General features: G+C 36.7%; 3 protein-coding genes across 6 annotated transcripts; 1 reads left to right on the top strand and 2 right to left on the bottom strand.

Moving 5' to 3' along the window:
* Window positions 1–404: 404 nt before the first annotated feature.
* On the bottom strand, window positions 405–2,493 carry LOC306844885 (cytochrome c oxidase subunit 6C-1-like). The gene is made up of 4 exons (XM_079377313.1): window positions 2,434–2,493; window positions 1,827–1,940; window positions 1,343–1,479; window positions 405–515 (listed from the first exon to the last, which is right to left on the bottom strand). The coding sequence occupies exons 2-3, from the start codon at window positions 1,929–1,931 to the stop codon at window positions 1,354–1,356; spliced, it is 231 nt and encodes a 76-aa protein (XP_079233439.1). The 5' UTR covers window positions 1,932–1,940; window positions 2,434–2,493; the 3' UTR covers window positions 405–515; window positions 1,343–1,353.
* Window positions 2,494–2,501: 8 nt separating this feature from the next.
* On the top strand, window positions 2,502–6,363 carry LOC306844880 (mitochondrial import receptor subunit TOM34-like). 3 transcript variants are annotated; one of them, XM_079377303.1, is made up of 8 exons: window positions 2,502–3,111; window positions 3,381–3,517; window positions 4,409–4,508; window positions 4,587–4,739; window positions 4,913–5,070; window positions 5,147–5,294; window positions 5,424–5,550; window positions 5,617–6,363. In XM_079377303.1, exons 2-8 carry the CDS (start codon window positions 3,388–3,390, stop codon window positions 5,716–5,718), a joined length of 918 nt encoding a protein of 305 aa, XP_079233429.1. In that variant the 5' UTR covers window positions 2,502–3,111; window positions 3,381–3,387; the 3' UTR covers window positions 5,719–6,363. The 3 variants fall into 3 exon arrangements, with proteins under 3 accessions (XP_079233429.1, XP_079233431.1, XP_079233430.1); XM_079377305.1 differs by having other exon boundaries at window positions 3,014–3,247; XM_079377304.1 differs by having other exon boundaries at window positions 3,019–3,276.
* Window positions 6,364–7,350: 987 nt separating this feature from the next.
* Window positions 7,351–14,404, bottom strand: LOC306844881 (14-3-3 protein beta/alpha-A). 2 transcript variants are annotated; one of them, XM_079377306.1, is made up of 6 exons: window positions 14,186–14,404; window positions 11,528–11,828; window positions 10,799–10,922; window positions 10,404–10,567; window positions 10,079–10,174; window positions 7,351–9,178 (listed from the first exon to the last, which is right to left on the bottom strand). In XM_079377306.1, the coding sequence occupies exons 2-6, from the start codon at window positions 11,819–11,821 to the stop codon at window positions 9,122–9,124; spliced, it is 735 nt and encodes a 244-aa protein (XP_079233432.1). In that variant the 5' UTR covers window positions 11,822–11,828; window positions 14,186–14,404; the 3' UTR covers window positions 7,351–9,121. The 2 variants fall into 2 exon arrangements, with proteins under 2 accessions (XP_079233432.1, XP_079233433.1); XM_079377307.1 differs by having other exon boundaries at window positions 13,185–14,276.
* Between the last annotated feature and the right edge of the window lie 8,611 nt (window positions 14,405–23,015).

The raw sequence follows: 23,015 nt of genomic DNA, 5'->3' as shown, positions 1-23,015 counted from the left end.
AATAAATTACATTAGGGTAAACACCAAATGAGAGCATGTGGATTTTTGTCTCTCTAAAAAGCTCAAAAGGACAAACCAAATTTGAAGCAACACCACATATTTTTAATGTTTAAAGGTTAATGTCGACGCAAAAACACAAATTTTCATATTTTTCTTGAAACAGTTTAAACATTTTTTAAAAGAAGTGCTGCTTGCACCTTATTCTATACATCACTAAAGTCATGGATTAAAGTTAATTACAAGAACGATAATTAAACATCTAACCTGGTCAATGATGTGGGTCTCTTTGACCCAAAGTGTATATTTTCCATGTTAAAACACAATATTTGAAACACGTTGACAAGATATGACAGGTTCCAACATTTATTTTCATGTACAAGTACCAATAAGCCAGTACAGCATGATGGTTGTCAATAGTTTATTTGTATATTAATAAGAACATCAGACATCAATGTTCATATCTGATCATCTTATAAAGATTCAGTTGTAGAGCAGGAATGCAGGGGGAACATGGCCTGTAAAGAAAGAAGAAAGTGTAAGTCCACAGGTGAAAGTTTTAATATCACCATGCTTTCACCACTTGATTAATCACTGTACATTAAGATAACCATTTTATATTCTAAATTTTCTGAAATGTTATGTTTAAACAAGCAAATAATGCATTATCTAATTATGTATGCACTAATTTGCAAACATTTCCAGACCAGAAATCTGAATTTTGGATAAAGCCAGGTTCATTTGTTGACAGATTAGAGTTTTTTAAAGGTTTTATCACTCCATAAATCAGAAAATACTGTCATCAAACAAGCAATTCACCATGTTTTAAGAATAAACTGTTATAAAGCTGGTGAATAATCTAAGAACAAACCTGACTGCAAAAACCTTCACAATATAGATAGCAATAAAACTATAAAGTTTGATGTAATAAGTACTGGTGAATTGGTGACTTGGACACTGAGAAAATGGCTTTTTGCAGATGAAATTGAAATCTATAAATGCAAATCAATACCGTATGATTAACTTAAATGTGTATTTTGAATGTTTTCAGTCAAAAAACATTACAGAAGCCAAACAGCTCAAAATTGACCAATGCATGAAAGAAAATTATGGTATTAACTGAATTTTTAAAAAAATATAGTCAGCGACAAAACTAGTATTTTTGGATCAGTGTTTCATGAACATCTCTTGTTTGTGGAGCATTCAAAGCTTGACTTTCAGCCAGAACTGGTTAATATTTATTACTAGTACTACTACATGAACTGAAAAAGCGCAACATTCAACAAAGCGATTAATGAAAATTATTACAAATAATACTGATATATGCATTTGAAGAGCCACTCACAAGACAGTGGTTTATTTTCCAGTGGGTCTGACACTTTCAAAGATACCAGCTTCCCTCATGGCACTGAACTCCTTCATTGAATCGTAATGTTTGTAGAAGTCAGCATAAGCCTGTTTCCTGGGCTCTGTTACTGTGTACTGCAGAAAGACACAAACTATTTCTCAGATTCAAGAAAAACTGTACATGCTAGCTTGCAAAAAAAATTAACTAATTTGCCCCAAAATGAAAAAATTAAAAGGATACAACTAAATATACAAGACTACAAACTAGGGATAATCTAATATAATTTGAATGACTATTAAAGGATAAATCGTGACAAAAAAAATGCTCTTAAAAATTGTTGTTGTCGGAATTTTAAAGAAAAATTGACCCAAGAAAGCCATGAAGTGCCAATCACAATTTTGAACAGCACCAAAGACCACAAAGCTCTAATATAGTATATATGACCATAACAAATTTGATGGATTAATACAATAACACTGACCTTGAAGGCGACTGCTGCAACGAGGGAGAAAGCGAATGCGATGGGCAAATGAAACCTCAAACGCTTGGAAAGGAGGCCTCTCATTGCTGGCTTTGGAAGAGACATTGTTGACTTCTAGAAGCAGAGGACAATAATGGACATTAATAAAATAAACTTCTTACACTCATAGTCAAATGACAACCCTTCAGCACAGCTACGTGCTTTACAAAACAAGCATACAAACAGCCACTATTATATCATCTAATCATTTTTAGATAGTTAAAATGCACGTTTTATATACAAATGTGCTCTTCTGTGCAGTTCTAGAGTTTAGCCAGTTCGCATACTATTTCTCTAGACGTGATAAAGCGCATGCAGACGCAAAACCTAGTTTTATTTTATTTGAAATATGACCATTCTGATCCACTTCAGGGAGTTTTGAGACACGGAACGATCTGTATTGCTAACACTAGCTAGCAATGACCACCAGCGACAAGACGGAGTTCAAAAACAAGACACGTTTAGTTAAATAAAGATTCTTATTTAGTGTTATGAAAAACATAACAACTTGATATTATTTAAACGTACACAGATTTCACCATAGAAGTATAGCAAGCTCGATATTTACCGTTTAATGCACGACCTTCAGCACGCACGTCCGGTTACTCAGACAGGAAGTCGTTTATGTGGCCAACTACGGAAACTGACGAAGGACAAACATACTGAGGCCAACAAGGGCTGGCATTGTAATGACAAAGGAAAAAACGCATTTTATTGTCTCGTAAAACCAGTATATTTATTTATTTAATATAAGCATTAATTAAATTTGATTTCTATAAAACATCTCACACTTCTTAGCTGGTTTAATGATTAATGGACAAAGAATATAATCATTTATAAAATAAAAATAATAAAAAAAAAATGCGGTTTTTTTTTAATAATCTGGTGTCGTGGATTATATACCATTGCCTTTTTTTGTTTTGTATTTTCATTGATAATTATTTTACTGACTGTATTAAAACGATGCGTTTTCGGGGGTTACACGAACATCTGGCAACCCACGGCTTGGCTTTGCCTCAGGGCCATAGAGACTGAGTCGTGTTGCCAAATCCCTTTAATTATATGTGACTTCATTTGTGATTCGTCAGACCACGTTGCTAGGTTTTGTTGCTGGATCTGGCAACACTGGATCGGGTTACAAATCACCCATCCTGATCTTCAAATAGCAGCAGCAGAGATCGAGAGTCAGCCGTTTGAGTGGAGAATTGAAACTGAAATTCAACCCGTTTCTGCAGAGCCTCAGCCGGTAAAACGTGCTACTCATCCCGGCTAGCGCGTCTTCTAGCTTGTTCTAGAACGAGGACTAGTTATCTCATGTAGTTCATACAACTGGTAACTTTAAACAAGCGGAGCCGAGTTATCACCAAAGCCCTTCCTTCAACGTATACTTTCCGGTTTTTCAACTTCAGACGTGATAACTTTGTTTTACACTAAGTTTATTCGTATCACAACAATTTTACTGGTAGTGTGTAATATTGATCTCGTTGAACAGCACCCTGCCTTTGATCGTTACAGTATCAACATGCCTCAGAAGCGGCGCTCGCAGTCGTGGACGGAGCTCAAACAAGCCGGTAACGAGTGCTTCAGAGCCGGTCAGTATGGAGAAGCCGTGAACCTCTACAGCCAGTCCATCCAGCTGCTGGAGAAGTCTGGTAAGGGCAGTCTAATGTACTCGCATTTCAAATATTACCATGTTTTTGTACATGTACCATGGTATCCTTACACTTACACGAATTGTTCCATGGTATTATTGTTCCTTGCAATACCATGTCAATACTATGGTATTACTTAAAGTATTTCCGTAACGTGTGTAAAGAGGGTCCTGGGACCCCCAAAGGAGTACTAGGGGGTCAGTGGAAAAGTTCAGAGAAAAACTGTTTAAAAATGTGAAAATAAATTTTAAAACATACACATATACCTTTAAATATATAATGCATATTATAGTACAGCACTGAAAAAAATTGTATTAAATAGAGAATATTTCCCAAATATTATTTTAAACATATTCTGACTGCTTAGCTATATAGCTATGGCATTTTAAATTCATAGTAATAATAATAATAAAATAGAAAAGTACAGTGGGTAATATTAATAAAGATAAAACATTTAAAAATATATATATTTTGAAATTATACATTTAATGGTACATAAATATTTTCAAAATCAGAGTTTACACACATTTATATTATTAATTTTCATATTATAAATTGGGTGTTTATAAATACAAATGTATAACTACCTAGGGGTCCCTTGTATGGTTATGAATTATGATTACATATCCTTTATTATCTCCTTCTTTATCATCTTACAGAACCATGTTAGAATCTGATTGTAACATCATGGTAACGTCAAGTGCTAGGAATACCAGGAAGATTCCATATTAATATGTTTTTGAGTGACAATGACAAGAACAATAGAGTCGTCATACCAAACAGGAAGATAAGAAAGTTGCTGAGCAACGGCAAAAGAGAAATGGTTCCTCAGACTATAATAGATGTAAGGGAACTAACGTAAATAAAGACACATCAGTGTTCTGTTCGCAGGTCAGAAGAACAAGGAAGATCTGGGTATATTGTACTCCAACAGGGCCGCCAGCTACCTGAAAGACGGAAACTGCAGTGAATGCATTAAAGACTGCACAACGTAAGTGCAACAAACACAGGTGAAAAATGGTTAAAGTGATTGTGCTCAGTGTTAATAATCTTAATATTTATCCTTCAGGTCTCTTGAACTGGTTCCGTTTGGATTTAAAGCTCTGCTTCGTCGGGCGTCAGCTTATGAAGCTTTGGAGAGATACAGACAGGCGTATGTGGACTACAAAACTGTTTTACAGATAGACTGCAACGTACCGGCTGCTCACGATGGCGTCAACAGGTAATTCTACATGATCAGGATCCAGAATTATTATACGTTAATAGAAAAAGCACTGATCAACTGTATAATGAGGTAGTGCACAAGATGTAATACAAATCTTAAGCATAAAATGTTCATTTGTGAGCATAAGGATACAAAAATGTACCATGCAACACATCGCTCCTTCCCTCCAGAATGACCAAGGCTTTGACGGATATAGACGGATCATCTTGGAGAGAGAAACTGCCTCCGATTCCCACCGTTCCGATGTCTGTGAAAGAAAGCCTGGCGCAAGCTGCCAGCTCGGCTCCCAGCCCACAACAAAACAGTGTGATTGACAACAAGAAGAAAGGTATTTGCCTGCGCCGTACTGAGCGGAGCCAACATACTTCGCTTCAGCACTTGATTTTCAATTTTATTATTCTAAGCACCAGGACCTGAAGCTGCTAAAAAGGCCAAGGCTCTGAAGGAAGAAGGCAATGCGTTTGTGAAGAAGGGTGAACACAAGAAGGCCGTGGAGAAATACACGCAGTCACTCGGTCAGGACCCCACAGAGGTCACAACCTACACAAACCGGTAAGAAATGGTGCCAGTCATTATGCTGCCAAATGTCAGGGTCCCTATGGTTATGGAAAGTTAATTTCAAAACTGGAAAAGTCATGGACCTTAGCTTTGATAATGCATGTAAATCAATATTACTTGTAGGGCTCTCTGCTACCTGTCATTGAAGATGTACAAAGAAGCTATTAGCGACTGCGATGAGGCTCTTCGATTGGATTCTGCCAACATTAAAGCTTTTTACCGCCGTGCCCAGGCAAACAAGGAACTCAAAGTAAGTTTAATTCTGAATAAATTGAAGTTCATTGTCTTATTGTTTTCTAATCATTTCTTTCCCTAGAAAAAGAAATCTGCCATTGAAGATCTTAACAGTGTGCTCAAAATCGAGTCAAACAACATGGCGGCGCAGAAACTATTGCAGGAAGTACAGAAGATGAAATAACCATGATTGTACAGTGAGGAAACTTTCCCCAAGTGCCTCGAGCTGATTTGCCTCTCAAAGCTGTAACGTTTGCTACAGACTTAAGAAATGCACATCATAATACTATTTGAAATCTAGGAAATAATTTAAGTGTTCATTTTCACATAAGCACATTTGACCGGGTGTATTGTTGTCATTAATAAGGCAATCAAGTTTCTTTCTGAAACTCTCCGTGTATCTGAGATCAAACTTGTTCTGGTAATTACACTTGTAAATTTAATTAGTCTTTGATCAAATGCTATGTTGATTTAGCGTGTGATTTTTAATGTGTCTTTGTCATTGCACATATAACCGACTGGCTATTTTTCAGACAAAATTTTAATTCCTACTTCACTTTAGATTGACTCAAGGCGGCAGATAGAATTAGGGCTGCATTTTCCACAAAATGTTTTTTTTTTTTTTTGCTTTTACTTTTTTTGTGCAAAGATATTGTATTGTTTTGGGTTACTTACGGTCACTACCAATTAATGTTTCTATACATTTGTAAAGACTAGACACCTGTATTTATTGATGTTTCATGTGGCATTTTGCATCAAGACAATGTAAACGGGTCTTTATTTTATTTAAGTAATGTGCTGTATGTGGTAATAAAGGACAATGTTCAGGAATATTGTATTTTTTCATCCTGTAAACTGGCAGATGTAATGCTATGATCAGTGATGACTTTTTGTAGGAATTAGCTACTAGAAAGACAAAACAGTAAATGCTATGTATACAGGTAGTATAACTGTGAATGACAGCAAAAAAAAAAGCTCTAGCATAATACATGCCGTCACTTTTTAAAAACAAAGTTATCTGAACTGTAAATATGCCTTAAATTGAATATACCTTATGCAAACAAGTAATTTTAACCACAGAAGTCCACTTCATGTTATTGTAAATGGTTTTTGTTTTTGTATAAAACAAACAATCCTTTTATGAAGTAATTAACAGCATGCCACAGACGATTGAACTTCACCCAAACCCCACTTTTAGTTCACCCAAAAATGAAAATATGGAGAAATCTAGCATTACATCACTTGCTCACCAAACGGATCCAATGCAGTGAATGGGTGCCATCAGAATGAGAGTCCAAATAGCTGATAAAAACATCATAATCCACATCACTCCAGTCCATCCATATGACATAGAAATATGCACAGATCAAGCACTGTTTACAAGCAAAAACAGACTCTTCAAAACAGAAGTTCTCAACAAATGACCGTGGGTATGAAGGACTTATTTTAGACTCATATTGTGACCAGAAGCATTGGTTCAAAACACCTTGAAGGATTTGTTTGTTACAAACACCGCTTTTGGCTTCACAAGACGTAAACTGATGGACTGGAGTGGTGTGGATTATTGTGATGTTTTTATCAGCTGTTTGGACTCTCATTCTGACGGCACCCATTCACTGCAGAGGATTCATTGCTGAGCAAGTGATGTAATGCTAATTTTCTCAGAGTCTGTTCTGATGAAGACATGATTTCCTGAGGATGAGTACATTCCCTTAAATGCTTATTAGGCAAACATTTACGCTTATTAGGCAAACATTTACAAACATGTACACTCAATTGAATGTACACCACTACGAAAAACAATACAGCGCAATTTGGAACTGATAAAACTTTTATTTCACTTTAAATTGTCTTTTACACTTTCCTGATTATAACATGTAAGGTGAAACTAGAACGGTTTTAAAAGACATACACAAATCTAGTATTACGTCAATAACCAGGTTGTTTTTTTTTTTTGTCATTTTGTACATTTTTTTTCCTTAAGCTAGTCTAAATTTTCACAACCACGTGCGCGCTAAGCAATGAAACCGTCACAGAAGCTAACTTTAGGCAGAATACTGGTCAGTAAAAACAAAGCAATTGGAGATACCAGATATACAGACAGGCTCGGCTCCACATTCACTACTGTATTTTTTGTGATCAAGCGTAGAATAACTGCCATTTGTTCAGCTAAGGGGGAGAGGGAGAGAGATTTCGTCTTCAGTGCATGAACATTGTCTTCAGCTCGAGACGGATGATTTCTACACCTAAGTGGAATGTTATGGTGATGTGACAAGGTATTGTGACACTGAGTGAGTGGCTACCCCTCGAAAAATGCTTCAGGTCCTTCAACTATTTGCCACATTCGATTTCGGCTTGTGCGTCACAAACTTTGGGCCAGGACTTCAAAGCCTCCACTGGTCTGCAGCACTTTCCTGCACAAAATGCAAGTTAAATCCAGAATTTCTCAGTTGAACTGCTATGGTCTTACAGAAACTCCTCTCTTAGCAGGAATGAGGAATAGTGAAGCAAAAAGACCCCAAAACACCTTCTGATTTACATGAAGAGGGAAATGTCAAGCATCGACTTCTGTTTGTAAGAAGGTTGAATAAGGGTTAAAAAAAAAAGGGTTTTTGCAAGCATTTAGTTTTAAGACAAATTTATATTTACCTCTGAAATGTTTACAATTTTACATCTTTATTAAACGGAAGGGTGGGGAATATTACGAAAAAGGGGGGAAAAAAATGTACAGAACAAACCAGGAAAATCGTTTACTGATGTCAAACAGCACCTTTATGTTGACTGCCTCCTTGACAGCACATTAGGAAACTCTCCAGTTTGTTCACAATAAGGTCTGTAATCGTGAAAGGTCACATACTGATGGAATGTCTTTAACTTAAAACTGAATATAGACATGGAATGGCAAACCTCGGGTCCCTTTTGTCATCGTTAGCCGTGTATGCAGAATCACACACATGACCGCAATAATAGTAATGCATGTTAGTCAGTGTCACAATACAGCCTGTTTTCATCCGTTCTGTATGAGATCGCAACAGAATTGTACTGCTACTCGCAACGAAACCGTTCCGATATCCACTACGCACAAGTTATCCAGGAGGAAAAACTAAACGTCACAGTGTTTGTTAAATTAATGGACAGTTTAATAACCTTTTGAATAAAACCAGCAATTGCCAGTACAATATTGGAGACTGAGAGAAACGACAGAGGAGGGAAAAATGGGTGGGGAGGGATACTATAATGCATTATATCCTGCTAGACCAGAGAATATATACCTTTTAAAAATGTTAGGAGGGATTTTGGGAAGGGAAAAAAGTTGGAAATCGTTTCCACTATTCAACCATTTACCCTCGTCTGGGGAAAAATACACAAACAGACATGTTTGAGACAAGTCAGCCTTGGAAAAACCAAACTTCACCCTGCCGCTCGTGGCTGAAGGGGTACAAACTTGTAGGTTAGGTACAATTCATGCTGCTCGTCATACAGAAAGGTGGATAAAGGTGAGGTGGACTGGATGGAGCAGGAAATTATGGGCTGTATATGTGTAAGATAAAGAGTGTAGGTGGATTTAACAGTGAAGTGCAACGCCTTTAGTTCTCGCCCTCGCCAGCATCCCCCTCATCACCCTGGTTTTCTGATGTCCACAGCTGCAGAACCAAAGAAAAAAGTTAAAATGATGCAATGCTCAGACCCCGAAATGAACTTTTTACCACACTGATCAATGGCGTAATATTCACTATACTCTTCAAAACTATACTCTAATACAGGTTTCTGGAGGTAAATTTAAGATGTCGAGATTTAAATTCAACTTCCGACAAACCTTATGGCCTTATGAACATTTCTGCTTCCAATATGGAAATAACTTTTACAGTGCCTTCTGATCACACTGCAAAAAATATCTATGATTCTTAAATCAAGATGACAGCTAAATGGCAAGTCTTATTTTATAAGAATTTGAAATGAGCTGTCAACAAGGATAAAAATCCGCCGATGGGCTTAGAAAAAATCTACTTAATTCAATGGGAAAACAAGTTAATACCACACTGACCAATGTGTGTTATTTTAAGCATAAACTGTCAAAAAAAAAAAAAGTATATCTTCACTTTGCATCTTAAATAAATGCATCTTGACAGACAAAACTATACTAAGGAAGATATTCCTTTTTCTGCAGTGCATGTGATTTAAAACTTTATGCTGGAACTTAAAACCTTGCTTTGTGGAAAAAAAAAAAAAAAAAAAAAAAATGTTAAATATTAATTTGGGTAGGTTATTGTACGTATGTTTCGCCACACTGAGTTTTACAAAAAAATATACAAGATAAATCATCATACACGAAAATTGTTGTCAGAACAATGCGTCTTGCGCAAGACAAAAGAGACATCTAAATGTTTTTGATTTTAATCGCTTACACAATTTAAGATTAGCATGTCTCAGGTTATCGTTTTTGATTTAATCTATATAGTCTATTAATTCTGCATTGTTCATTTTAAAGGCGTGTTAAATTATGTGCTCCGTCTACACCTAGAAAAGCCAAAGTTGGCACTTACAGTGAGGTTGTCCCTTAGTAACTGCATGATCAGGGTGCTGTCTTTGTAGGAGTCCTCGTTCAAGGTGTCCAGCTCAGCAATTGCCTCATCGAAAGCCTAAGGTGAAGGTAAACATGAGGGTCAGTTCTGTTGTCTTCCTGTGCACTGGAAATGCACGCTCTACTATTCAGTATAAACTCATTTATTTTCACATTCCAAATCGCTTTTTGAAGATATCCACTGAATGTTGCATAAATAAGATGGGATGAAAGCTGAAAGAGTGCATTGCGTGTACCCAAAACAGAAAAAGTGAAACAAGCTGTAGATAAACAGACAATTGTCTAACCGTCTTTGCCAAACTGCAGGCCTGCTCTGGGGTGTTGAGGATTTCATAGTAAAACACGGAGAAGTTCAGTGCTAGTCCCAGCCTGATGGGGTGTGTTGGCTGCATTTCCTTTTTGCTGATCTCAAACGCATCCTGGTAAGCCTTCTGAGAGTTGTCCACTGTGGCTGTAATTTGAGAGGAAACAAAATCAAATTCATGCCCATCACATCACAGCTTGAATGTTTCAAAGATTTGGCTAGCATCTAATTATTCACTCTTAGGACTGGACCTTAAACTTCAGCATTATCAGTTCCAATCATTTTCTATTAATCCATCTTCACCCTAATAAATAGATTTAACAAATAAATTAATATTTAGGCAACATCCTTCTTGCTTTATAAAGAAAATGAGCTCACTTTTCTTTGATTCTCCGGATGCCACTTCGGACAGGTATCTGTAGTAGTCTCCTTTCATTTTTAGGTAGAAGACTTTGCTCTCTGCCTGGCTAGCGTTGGGAATGAGGAACTTCTCCAGGAGACCCTGAGAGAACAGACTGACATTAAGCTATGAACAATAATATTACAGGAATAAATGAAAAGCACTGACAGTCAGAAAGAGCAAAAACTATTTTCTGAAATGTAAAGTGTGCATTTTTGGATCCATCCTAATTGCGTTTTTCATACGAGCAGTTTCATATTACAAATAAAACTGATTCCTTTTGCTAACCATATAGTGGCCTGCCTTGCTGCCCAAGTAGTGAAAACATATAATGGTTAATTGTAATGCTGTGTATCATTTCATATAAAGCTTTAAACAATGATTTTGACAATACAAAGACAATGAAAGAGAAACAACAGTATCTAATAAGCATAAATATATATTGCACATTTTTGGAATTTAGAAGTTTGGCTAAAAAGAGCCCTTCTTTAAAATCATGTGATACTTTAATACTACAATGCCTTAAAATGCTGCAGATTTTGAAACAGAGCATCTAATATTGCATAACAGACATCAGAATATTATTCCTAAGTTTTTAAATCAGCTGTAATGCTAAACTTAAAACGAATTGCTAATTAAATCAGGTGGATCTTCTAGAACTGTCAATTCAACTGTCAAATGTTTTCTTCACACATCACGTCTCTCACCAGCACGTCATTGCAGATGTCCTGAAGCTCAGTCTCGATCTTCTCACGGTATTCACGCGCCATCTGCTGTTTCTTCTCGTTGCCCTCCGTTTTCTGCTCGATGCTGGAGATCACACGCCAGGACGAGCGGCGGGCGCCCACCACGTTCTTGTAAGCCACGGAGAGCAGGTTGCGCTCTTCGTTGGAGAGCTCAACGCCGCCCTCCGTGACAGCCTTCATGGAAGCAGCCATGTCATCATAGCGCTCGGCCTGCTCAGCGAGCTTTGCCTTCTGCACTAGGTCGCTCTTGTCCATGATGCAACTACAAAAGTAGGAGACAAAGGTACAAAATGCATGTTGGTGAGCTAATTTTCCTTTTACTATAGTCTGTACGCATGTAATAAAATTAAGTCAAGTTTATAGAGTCGCTTAGTGAACTTGGCTGACCTCCTTTTGTTGTAAAGAGGTCAACTTTCAAGTTGGTGCTTATTTTGACCTGCACCAGATACTGTTATTAAATTTGGGACTTCTGAAGATTTAAGTCATACTGAAGGCTACCCATGAATGATTACGTAAGAGGACCAATGCAAAGACACAGCTATGAAGCGGCAGTCATTCAGTGACTGTCTCAAAGACTTTATCTCAATGGATTCGTCACCGAATCATCATATCAAGAGTCAAAAACATCAGTAAAGTCCCATTTGAGGTTATAACACTCACTGATGTTATGACAATACAAGAGGATTACCTGAAACCAGTCTAGTTAAACAGAGCTTCCTTAAGACTGATTAATTGACAAGTCGGTTTTGAAAATAGGCAGTTTTGCACACTAAAACCGCATTCACACTAGTCTTCAAGCAAGCAAAATTACTTCAGACTCCAAAATAATGCAGCGTTTGTGTACTTTTTTCAACAACTAAAATCTGCCAAACTTAAACTTTGGTATAATGCGGTTAAATACATGTTCTGGTATAAGAAAGCGCATCACATATCTTAAAAAAAAAAAAAAAAAACTTACAAAAAATTATAGAAACACTTTCAACAAATTAAGTTTGGGGGTTTTATTTTGCCATATAATGGTCTATAAAATATTACCATGCATTTAAACCAGGTTTATGTATAGATAACGATAAAAGAAGTGCTTAATCTAAAAGACTTATTTTTTTGTCCAATAAGAAATATGTGCATCATAACATTTATTTTACCTTGCCATTAACTATCTCTGAGAAAAACAAAAACTGTAAATAGGGAACCAGTTTTATTTTGCCTTATGTTTTTTTTATTTATTATTATTTACTAAAATCACCATGTATTTTATGCATAATTAACCAGGTTTACCCATAGTTATTGGCATAATCAGTGGTTAACCTAGTTTAGATCAATAAATATGACCACCATAACACTTTGATGTCTAACAATTGCTTTTTACACCAAATGACAAATAATCAGGTTGTATTTTTAGCTCATACTGCACTGATGCAGTGGTTTCAGGATTTCTGAAATATATAACCCAATTAAAAATCATTATTTCTAAAACCATATTATTTCTTATCCACCTCTGCATATTATAACTGCATATCAAAGTCTAAACCCACTAGATCACCTATTCTAAAATCACAGATAACCCCAGGTGTCTGGCTGCTGCTTAATATTACATTTATCCAATTGTTCAATCTACCTTTGTGCAAGGTCATGGAATCCGACATGGAATCGGGATTCTAGCAGGCCACAGTGGGAATTTCAACCCTGTCAGCTATCAGTGCGTGTGTAAGTGCCAACGCCCAGGGCGTTGATGTCTCCGCCTGAACCCGAACCACAGGTAACGGTGTCAGGCGAGTAAACACCGCCCTTCCAGCTCCTGGAGACCAACACATGTGTGAGCTTGCTAATCGGTTGACTAATGTGAGCGAGGAAGACAGGAGTACTAGTTAAAACGGTTAGCAGATGACATAATCTGGTGTCGAACTAGATTTATTTACATAGGCCCTCACGTCCGCCATCCTTTGAGGTGATTGTTTCGTGATTGAAACGATCCCGACCCACTATATTATATCAATAAATTAACTCATTTACGCATTTAGAAATACTAAAACTATAAATCTGAGTCGTTCAAAGCGCCTAACCTCGCTAATACTGCACTGCAGCATATTCGAGGCTCTTCGCTCAAGCTAGCAGCGTTAGCCACCAATGCAACGGCCTCTCACTAGCAATCCCCTGTGGAAGATAACCGGACGCGCCGATTATTCACGCCAAAGTAAATTTACTAATGTTACTAACTGCAGTTCGTAAGCACTCGCTTTACTCCTCTGGTGTGTAATGCTATTAACTGGTTAGCTTTCACGACGGCCGGGCGTTGAATAGACGCGGGAGCCGCTGGCCATTGCTCCCGTTCGGATGAGGGTTGTTCGGCGCGACGCTGCTTTGATTGCGCTCTTATATAATGAAAGTGCGGGAACGGTGCGCTTCTAATATAAATCGGACGTAAACGGAAATAAATCGGCAATAATCGCTATTCATCGCCCGCCTCGGCCTAAGTCCTTGTACCCAGCCCCAAACCACAATAGACACCTTCCGCCATTGACAATGATGAGGGGGGCTTACATGAGCAACAATACAGCAAAACGCACCTGTAACATTCATAATATCAACCGAGCGGCCTTAACGGGCAACGTAACTCACATTTAAATATATTTCGTTCCGGATTTGTGTCTGTTAACGATGGGAGTATCAAGCTGTCCTCCGTTTCGCTGCTCGGGGTATTCAGGGCAGTACCACTTCCGCTTGCGCTGACACTTCCGCTTCCTCTAAACTCCACCCCTCCCCCCCGCCAGTATCCATGGTAACTGCTGTCCGGGGTTTCTTACACCGTTTTACACGGTCCCTCACGTCACAAGGACCATGGTAACCAAAGTCGTGCGTGACGTAGTTAATCACCATAGCAACCGTTGCCAGGAGGTGCTTGAATGGAAGCTTGTGAGATTAATAAAAACGACAACAACAGAAGACGATGTTTACTCGATCTCAGACTGTCTGATTCATCCTTCCGCGTTTCCAGCTTTTATTTCTGTTTTTATTCACAGTAATAGTGGTATTTTTTATTTGGGTTGTAGCGATCACCATAGAAATGCAGCTAAAAGTGATTCACATGTCAGGAAGGGCACATAAAACATGAAGAAAGTCATTGCATAAAAACAAGATAATACAGATAAGAAAACAAGTTTGAATCAATAATTAAAATGAAAAAGAAGTGAAAATTTTGTCAAAATAAATCATAATGGCAATAAATAAATACATTCGCGCAACAGCAGAATGTTAAATATCTAGGATATTCCTAATTTTACGTCATAACTTTTACTTTTTACTATATTAATAGTAATTTTTATATGCAAACACTTAAGTACCTTTAAACATCATCAAATTCTCTTGAATTACTTAAGATTTAGCCTTTTTATTGACGAAGGTATGCCATTTCATTCCATTTAAAAAAAAGAGGGTTTATAAAATATAATAATAAATATGTGGCCCTCTGTGAAATCCAAGCTAAAGTCTCAAAATCTAATTATGAGATAACAAGCATCAAAGTTTGATTTCAACCATTAATTTCACTATGAATTCAATCTTTGACATGGCCTTACTCAGGCAGTATTAAAGATATCAAGGTTACATGTTCACAGAATGTTCTTTACCTTAGGCCGATTTTATGTAGAAAACAGTAAATCACACACAAAAAGCTGGGATTTCACTGCCAGGGTCACATTTGACAATGTTTCAAAGAGAAGGCCTGTCAAGATAAGGCCTAACTCAGCATCATTAAATTGCTTATTTGATTAGTAACCTAGAAATAGTGCAAAATCTTAAATATGTATTATGTCATTCGACATCAACAGTAAATCATCAGCAAATTCTCTATAATTATTTGTCCATTTAGATTTAGTCTTATGCATTTGTTAATGTATAATGTTAACACACATGAATGAATCAAATGAATTCTTAAAAAATACAAGACAACACTTTTAAACAGGGTGTATAACCCAAATCAAGCCTGCCAGCGCTTGTGAAGCACAGAAGTCTCCAGCAGGGTGTAGTGTAGATCTCTACAGTTACTGCGACTCAAACAGGTCAGTCTGCAGGTTGCTTAAATGTTAAATTTTACAATGGCTTGAATGACACAGACAGAATGAAATCTGATGGTTTAACCAACATGGGAGCATTGCTAAGATCACAGTCTACTCCAAAAGCAATTTGCCCCTGGAAAAGAAGAGGCTGCTTCATTCAGGTGGAATCTCATTGTGGTTAGTATTGCTTACAGCTAAATTACATTTGTTACTATCTAGGCCATTTTTATAAATGGTTTGACGTCAAGTCACAGCGATGACCTAACCAGGTTTTCATTTGTTAAACAAAAATGCGTAGCAATGCAACTTTGCATTCATAGGGCAAGTTTGCTCATGTATGCATCATGCATTACAATCAAGTCTGCTGATGAACGAAAATTATGTTTAAGATGTTTCCATCAGTTTGTAAGTTCCCAGGTATCATGCTCCTGTGCCACAAACCTATATATTTTTTTATTTTTGCACATCCACCTTCTCACATAAAAAGCTTTTCCGTCTTTGGTGTCAGAGTTTTAATGCTCTTATACTCAGCTCTTTTATTATAAGCACATGACATAATGTAAGTCCATGACTTAAAGGCATGGCGTATCAATACCAATGATTTTCTGATTATCTGCAGCAAACAGAATCAATGTTTCTATCAGGTGATCAATTAAGTAGCCTGTCTACTTCATTAATTTAGAATTGAATTATTAGGATGACCTTTAACCTTTCAAACCAGGTCACAAAGAGGTGAATGCGAAGCTCTCAAGTACACCTTCCTTGATGCATATTTGCGATTAATGTCTGTTTTGTAATTTCATGCATGCATATGAGAAATTACCACATTCTACTCAATCATCCACTTGCATAACAAAGTAGAGCAACCAAATATGGTGCATGAATAATTAGATTTAATTTCTCACAGTATTTGGAAAAGAATACTTACTGTTCAATTAAAAAGATACCACAATGAGTGAGTATGTTTCATAAACCAATTCAAAGCTTTTCAGTGATGCTATATCATTTATGACTCAGACCCAAAATGAGGCTGGGTTATTTTGGGACAGCAACCCAGATGACTGAAAAAGACAGCATTAAAGAACTGAACATGTTCATCATTATTATGAATGCTTATCTTTCATATACAAGAAGCTCGATATTCACATTCTGAAGCCTAATGTCTAAAATTAGTGAACTATTTAATGGACAAATGTAGATATAAATTATAGAAATGAGGGGGGGAAACTGTTGGGTGCCTGATGGAAATGTCTTGAAATAAACCTTAAAAAATAATCCAGCCCAAAAGAGGCTGCCGTACAGTGACGAGTCTATGTTCCCTGAAGGGACTTGAGAATAATATCTATAGCTGCGAGTCTCCAGGGAAATCTGTGCAGACCTGCTTAAGGCATGTTCAAGCAGATTTATTTGTTAAGCAACAGAAGCACGTGTTGATGCTGACTTGGTCACCTATTCATAAATCAAAAACATACAGTACGCCGCTGTATTTGTTGTTGTTCTTGTTAATGAAAGCTTTGCACAAAAGCTATATGGCTAAGGCAAGCATCATTAATACTTCTATTTATACTTTAGGGTTTGGGACACAAACCAGTGTTATTATAGTATTAGTTATATACTATTTATGAAATTTAAAAAATTAGCTTTTATTTTTATATTTTTAGTTTTCAATTAATTTTTTTAAATACATTTAAGTTTTAGTGATTTTAGTACTTTGATAACATGTAACATGTAAGTTAAATCTATTTATATTATATTTAAGCTTTTTATGTCAATTACCTAAAATGATTTTTAATAGTTTTAGTTTTAGTTAATAATACTACTGACAAAAACAAACCCCTAACTCTAGTTTTAAATAAATAGTTCACCCAAAAATGAAAATCTGCTGAAAATTTACTCACCATCAGGCCATCCAGGATATAGATGAGTTTGTTTTTTCAGATTTGGAGAAATTTAGCATTATATCACTTGCTCACCAATGGATCCTCTGCAGTGAATGGGTGCCGTCAGAATGAGAGTCCAAACAGCTGATAAAAGCATCACAATCCACAAGTAATTCACACAACTCCAGTCCATCAGTTATCGTCTTGAGAAGTGAAAAGCATGATTGTAAGAAACAAATCCAGAATTTGTATACTTCAAACCATTGCTTCTGGTTAAAATACGAGTCCTGTATCCATAATATTACACTGTAAAAAATGCAACTGCACATTTTCCTATTTACGAAACCTTTTGAGTCTCATAAACTAAAAACTGCTATTTTCTTGAACCTACATAAAATCCCTTGTCAGACCAAAAAAATTACCCCAAATGTAGTCCCAACTAGTCATATACAGTTGTCTGAACAAAGAATTTCATGTTGTTGAAATGTTAAGGCTTTGTGAGTTCCCAGCATGCATTGCAGTTACTGTTATAGGATTATTGTTTTGCTGTTTGCTGATTTAATTTAAACTTTTTTTGTTGTTGTTTTATCATTATTGTTAGTTATTTGTTGTACTGTGATGTAAAGGGCTCATCGTTTTAACATTTGTTGATTGCCACCGTTCTTGAGGTTAGTTTGTCTAGTTTTGAGGCCTAGAGTACGTTCAACCACTTTTATCCTTTTTTCCGGATGTCTTAATCTTGTAAGTTGTCTTACAAGCAAAAACAATGTTGTCTATTTATTAGACTAGCTTATCCATTAATGTTTGTCATTTGTAAACAAGTAAAAAAGTTCACAGAACATAATTTGAGACACATTGGAAAAGGATTAGATATCTTTTGAACTAACAAAAGTGTGTTAGCTGAACAAAAAAAGAGACATGACTTGAGACGTGACTTGAGTTAAGTGAACTCAAAAAAGCTGTGCCACAAGTTGCCTTGACATTTTAAGTTAAGTCAACTTTTCTTTTTTTACAGGTTACTTTCTGCAGTGAAAAGTTGTCTCATCTGAATCAGGAGAGAAATATGCACAGATCGAGCAGTGTTTACAAGTGAAAACGGTTCTAAAGAAATGGATCTGATGTGAGAGACGAACCTTTTCACTGGAGGAAGCATTATTATGTATTATAGACATGTATTTTGATCAGAAGTGACAGTTTGAAATTAAAACACCTTAATGATGGATTTGTTTCTTACAAACATGCAGCTTTGCACTTTACAAGATGTTAACTGATAGACTGGAGTCATATGGATTACTTGTGGATTATTGTGAGATTTTTATCACGATACACAACGCTCACAACACCCCAACATTGCGGCAGTGGCTTTTGCACAGCCACTTGCATTTCCTTAGTAAACGTAAAAACTCAGTTATGATGTATCGTGGAAGATACTGGGGATTTAAACCTCAGAACCTTTTCAGTCCTCTTGGTTGAAATACAGGGCTGTTAATATGTATTCAAGAAATGCACTGCCACACAAGACACACTGTATGCCTCTCATGTTGGAGAGCAAACATAATAGTCTTAGACAATAGCACACATCGATTGTTCAGATACATAATGGAGAGAGCTGGAGATTCTTTACTATGCATGGACAGAAAGGACTGAACTATACTATCACATGATATAGGCTTAGGCTTTATGCTAGCATGCCATTTTTAGTACATAATCATTTCCTGGGAGTGGCATATATCATCTCAGCATGAAACATGAATGAGAAACTAGATTTGCACATTTTCTGAAGGAAAGATGAATGGTGCCTGCTAATGCAAAACTCACTCTTTGGTTGTCAGTATGTTGCTATGCAGTTGTTTGAGTGTTCTGGGTGGTTGCTAGGTGGTTGCCAGGGTGTCACTGCATTCTAAGTGGTTGTAAGTGCATTTCTATGTGATTAATGGCTTTCAGTCAAAGCATATGCAATTTTTTGGCAGATGTTTCCAGATATTTTTTTATTATTTTGTTTTTCTGAGCATTTCTCATAATCCTTTACACCTGCAGCTGCAACCAGTGCTGCAATCTAATTATTACTTCACAAAAGAATGAAAAACAGCAAGTTGTTTTTTAATTTTACTCCCTCCTCCTCAGATTCGGGTTGCCAGATTGAGGAGACGCAAGTGGAACAAGAGCAATTGACAATGGAAGGTGATGAGCCTTACGCTGGTAAGATGATTGAGTTGATAAAAAAAACATTTTTAAAGCTTGGGCTCCTAAACATTAGATCACTCCCACCCAAAGCAGTTATTGTAAATGAAATGATCACAGATAATAATTTTGATGTACTCTGCCTGACTGAAACCTGGCTTAAACCAAATGAATATTTTGGTTTAAATGAGTCTACTCCACCAAGCTACTGTTATAACCATGAGCCTCGTCAGACTGGTCGTGGCGGCGGTGTTGCAACAATATATAGTGATATTCTCAATGTTACTCAGAAAACAGGATACAGGAGGTTTAACTCATTCAAAATACTTCTGCTTAATGTTACACTGTTAGATATACAAAAGAAATCTCTCCTGTCTCTTGCTCTGGCTACTGTGTATAGACCGCCAGGGCCATATACAGATTTCCTAAAAGAATTTGCAGATTTCCTCTCAGATCTGTTAGTTAATGTTGATAAAGTGCTAATTGTCGGAGATTTTAACATTCACGTTGATAATACAAATGATGCGTTAGGACCTGCGTTCACTGACCTAATAAAATCTTTTGGAGTCAAGCAAAACGTCACCGGGCCCACTCATCGTTTTAATCATACGCTAGATTTATTTATATCGCATGGAATTGATCTTACCGATATAGGTATCGTACCTCAAAGTGATGATGTTACTGATCATTTCCTTGTATCGTGCATGCTGCGTATTACTAATATTAATTATATGGCTCCGCGTTATCGTCCGGGCAGAACTATTGTTCCAGCCACCAAAGACAGATTCACAAATAACCTGCCTGATTTATCTCAACTGCTCTGTGTACCCATAAATACACCTGAACTAGACAAAATGACTAGCAACATGGGCACTATCTTCTCTAATACATTAGAAGCTGTTGCCCCCCTCAAATTGAAAAAGGTTAGAGAAAAACGTACTGCGCCATGATACAACAGTTAATACCCATTCTCTCAAGAAAGAAACTCGTAATCTTGAGTGCAAATGGAGAAAAACTAACTTGGAAGTTTTTAGAATTGCGTGGAAAAACAGTATGTCCAGCTATAGACAGGCTCTAAAAGCTGCCAGGGCAGAGCATATCCGCAAACTCATAGATAATAACCAAAACAATCCAAGGTTAGCACAGTGGCTAGATTAACAAATAAACACACGCCACCCGATCTAAATATTCCCTCACAGTTTAATAGTAATGACTTTATGAATTTCTTTACTGATAAAATAGATAACATCAGAAATACAATATCAAATGTAGATTCCACTGCGTCTAGTATTTCAGCTTCATTCATCGCACCCAAAGAAAAACTGCAGTGCTTTACAACTATAGGACAGGAAGAGCTAAATAAACTTATCAGTGCATCTAAACCAACAACATGTTTATTAGATCCTGTACCCACTAAACTACTGAAAGAGTTGTTACCTGCAGCAGAAGAACCGCTTCTCAATATTATTAACTCATCGTTATCTTTAGGTCACAACCATTCAAGCTGGCGGTTATTAAGCCTCTTATTAAGAAACCACAACTAGATTCTAATGAACTGGCAAATTACAGACCCATTTCAAATCTTCCGTTTATGTCTAAAATTTTAGAAAAAGTTGTGTCTGCTCAATTGTGCTCCTTCTTGCAAAAAAAGGATCTCTATGAAGAATTTCAGTCAGGTTTCAGGCCTCACCATAGCACAGAAACTGCACTTGTTAAAATTACAAATGACTTGCTTCTTGCTTCAGACCAAGGCTGCCTCTCATTGGTAGTATTACTTGATCTTAGTGCTGCGTTCGACCATGACATACTCATAGATCGATTACAAAACTATACTGGTATTCAAGGGCAGGCTTTAAGATGGTTTAGATCCTACCTGTCCGATCGCTACCACTTTGTTCATTTAAATGGGGAGTCATCTCAATTATCACCAGTAAAGTATGGAGTACCACAAGGATCTGTCCTAGGTCCTCTGCTATTTTCAATATACATGTTGCCTCTTGGTAATATTATTAGAAAATACGGGATTATTTTTCATTGTTATGCTGATGATACTCAACTATATATTTCAACAAGACCAGATGAAACTTCTAAGCTAATAGATTGTGTAAAAAATTTAATGGATTCCCAGGCTTTTTAGGTTGGGTAGAATCTGCGATCTCTGACCCAGTTCGTTTGCTGGCTACCAACTGGCCACCCAGGGTGTCAAAATCCTATTGGGCAAATTGGAAGTGGGCGGAGTCACACAGGCCAAAACAAAAACTGACATTCCAACACGGAACGCACATTTCAAAGCAGAATGTCTCCCAAATATCTGCTAACATATTATGGTAGCTATTTTATGCAAAAAATAAATAAATAAAATATATATACAATGCATTTTGAAAAAAGTGCATATTCATATTTTTTTATTTGAAGTGTTGCATCAGTTGCACTCCAAGATTTTCTTGGCAAAAAAGGTGAGCAAGAAATGCTAAATGGATGAATTGACTTAAAAACTATTAAAGTTGATCAATAAGTGCCAAGGAATATTGAAAAATCTCCTTAGCAAATATAAAATCATTATTGTTTTCTAACTGCATCTCCTCTACAGTCTAAGCATTTGATTGACTTCGATTAAGTAATGGGACTGTACTTCAGCTTCAGTCCAGGTCTAGCATAGTTACTGCCTCTCTATTTAACATTGTTGTCTCGGGATGTGAACCGATGCTTGACACACTTAGCCTGTCCTTCATCCTCCACGTTTTAATGATTAGCCGAAGATATCGGATATGAAAGATACGGCATCGTCCTCTGAGCCCCAATTTCTATATTAACTGGCAGCAGGCTGCTCCATTTTCAGCAATCTAGGTTGATGTGTACTGGAGGAAACCGATGGCACTCTTAAAACGAGTGCCAAGAACTTGTGGTTGGCAAATGAAGCGAGGAACAGAGAGTTTCTGCACAAGTCATCACATAATAAGTCTGTACACTTGCACATGTCAGATATAAGATTCAGATTACTTAAAAATACGCAACATGAATTCAAAATGAACCCTATTTTCTTTCTGAATGCAAGTTCTGAATGCAATGCAGGTCTTTTTGTGAAGAATTCATCGGGGCACATTATTCCAAAAAAGAAATAATTAAAAGAATAAAACATACCTTCCTATCAAAATAGGCTTTTAAAGGGAAAGTTCACCCAAAAATGAAAATTCTGTCATCATTTACCCAACTAAATGTTGTTCCAAACCTCACAAACACAAAAGGAGAAGTATTAAACAGTGTTGGTTACCAAACAGTTTAGGTGGGAACCAAAACTGTTTGATTACCAACATTTAATTTATGCATTTCTGT

Source organism: Barbus barbus (assembly GCF_936440315.1).
Source record: "Barbus barbus genome assembly, chromosome: 25".
Taxonomy (NCBI): Eukaryota; Metazoa; Chordata; class Actinopteri; order Cypriniformes; family Cyprinidae; genus Barbus; species Barbus barbus.
This window is presented reverse-complemented; position numbering and strand designations above follow the sequence as displayed.

What these genes read in the sequence shown, in the direction of transcription:
- LOC306844885 (XM_079377313.1), bottom strand. Translation starts at nt 1,931, where the DNA reads ATGTCTCTTCCAAAGCCAGCAATGAGAGGCCTCCTTTCCAAGCGTTTG. An exon ending in TTGCAGCAGTCGCCTTCAAG is followed by an intron (nt 1,480 to 1,826) that starts GTCAGTGTTATT and finishes GTCTTTCTGCAG; the next exon opens with TACACAGTAACAGAGCCCAG.
- LOC306844880 (XM_079377303.1), top strand. Translation starts at nt 3,388, where the DNA reads ATGCCTCAGAAGCGGCGCTCGCAGTCGTGGACGGAGCTCAAACAAGCC. An exon ending in TGCATTAAAGACTGCACAAC is followed by an intron (nt 4,509 to 4,586) that starts GTAAGTGCAACA and finishes TTTATCCTTCAG; the next exon opens with GTCTCTTGAACTGGTTCCGT. An exon ending in GATTGACAACAAGAAGAAAG is followed by an intron (nt 5,071 to 5,146) that starts GTATTTGCCTGC and finishes TATTATTCTAAG; the next exon opens with CACCAGGACCTGAAGCTGCT.
- LOC306844881 (XM_079377306.1), bottom strand. Translation starts at nt 11,821, where the DNA reads ATGGACAAGAGCGACCTAGTGCAGAAGGCAAAGCTCGCTGAGCAGGCC. An exon ending in ACATCTGCAATGACGTGCTG is followed by an intron (nt 10,923 to 11,527) that starts GTGAGAGACGTG and finishes CTGTTCTCTCAG; the next exon opens with GGTCTCCTGGAGAAGTTCCT. An exon ending in TACTAAGGGACAACCTCACT is followed by an intron (nt 9,179 to 10,078) that starts GTAAGTGCCAAC and finishes TTGGTTCTGCAG; the next exon opens with CTGTGGACATCAGAAAACCA.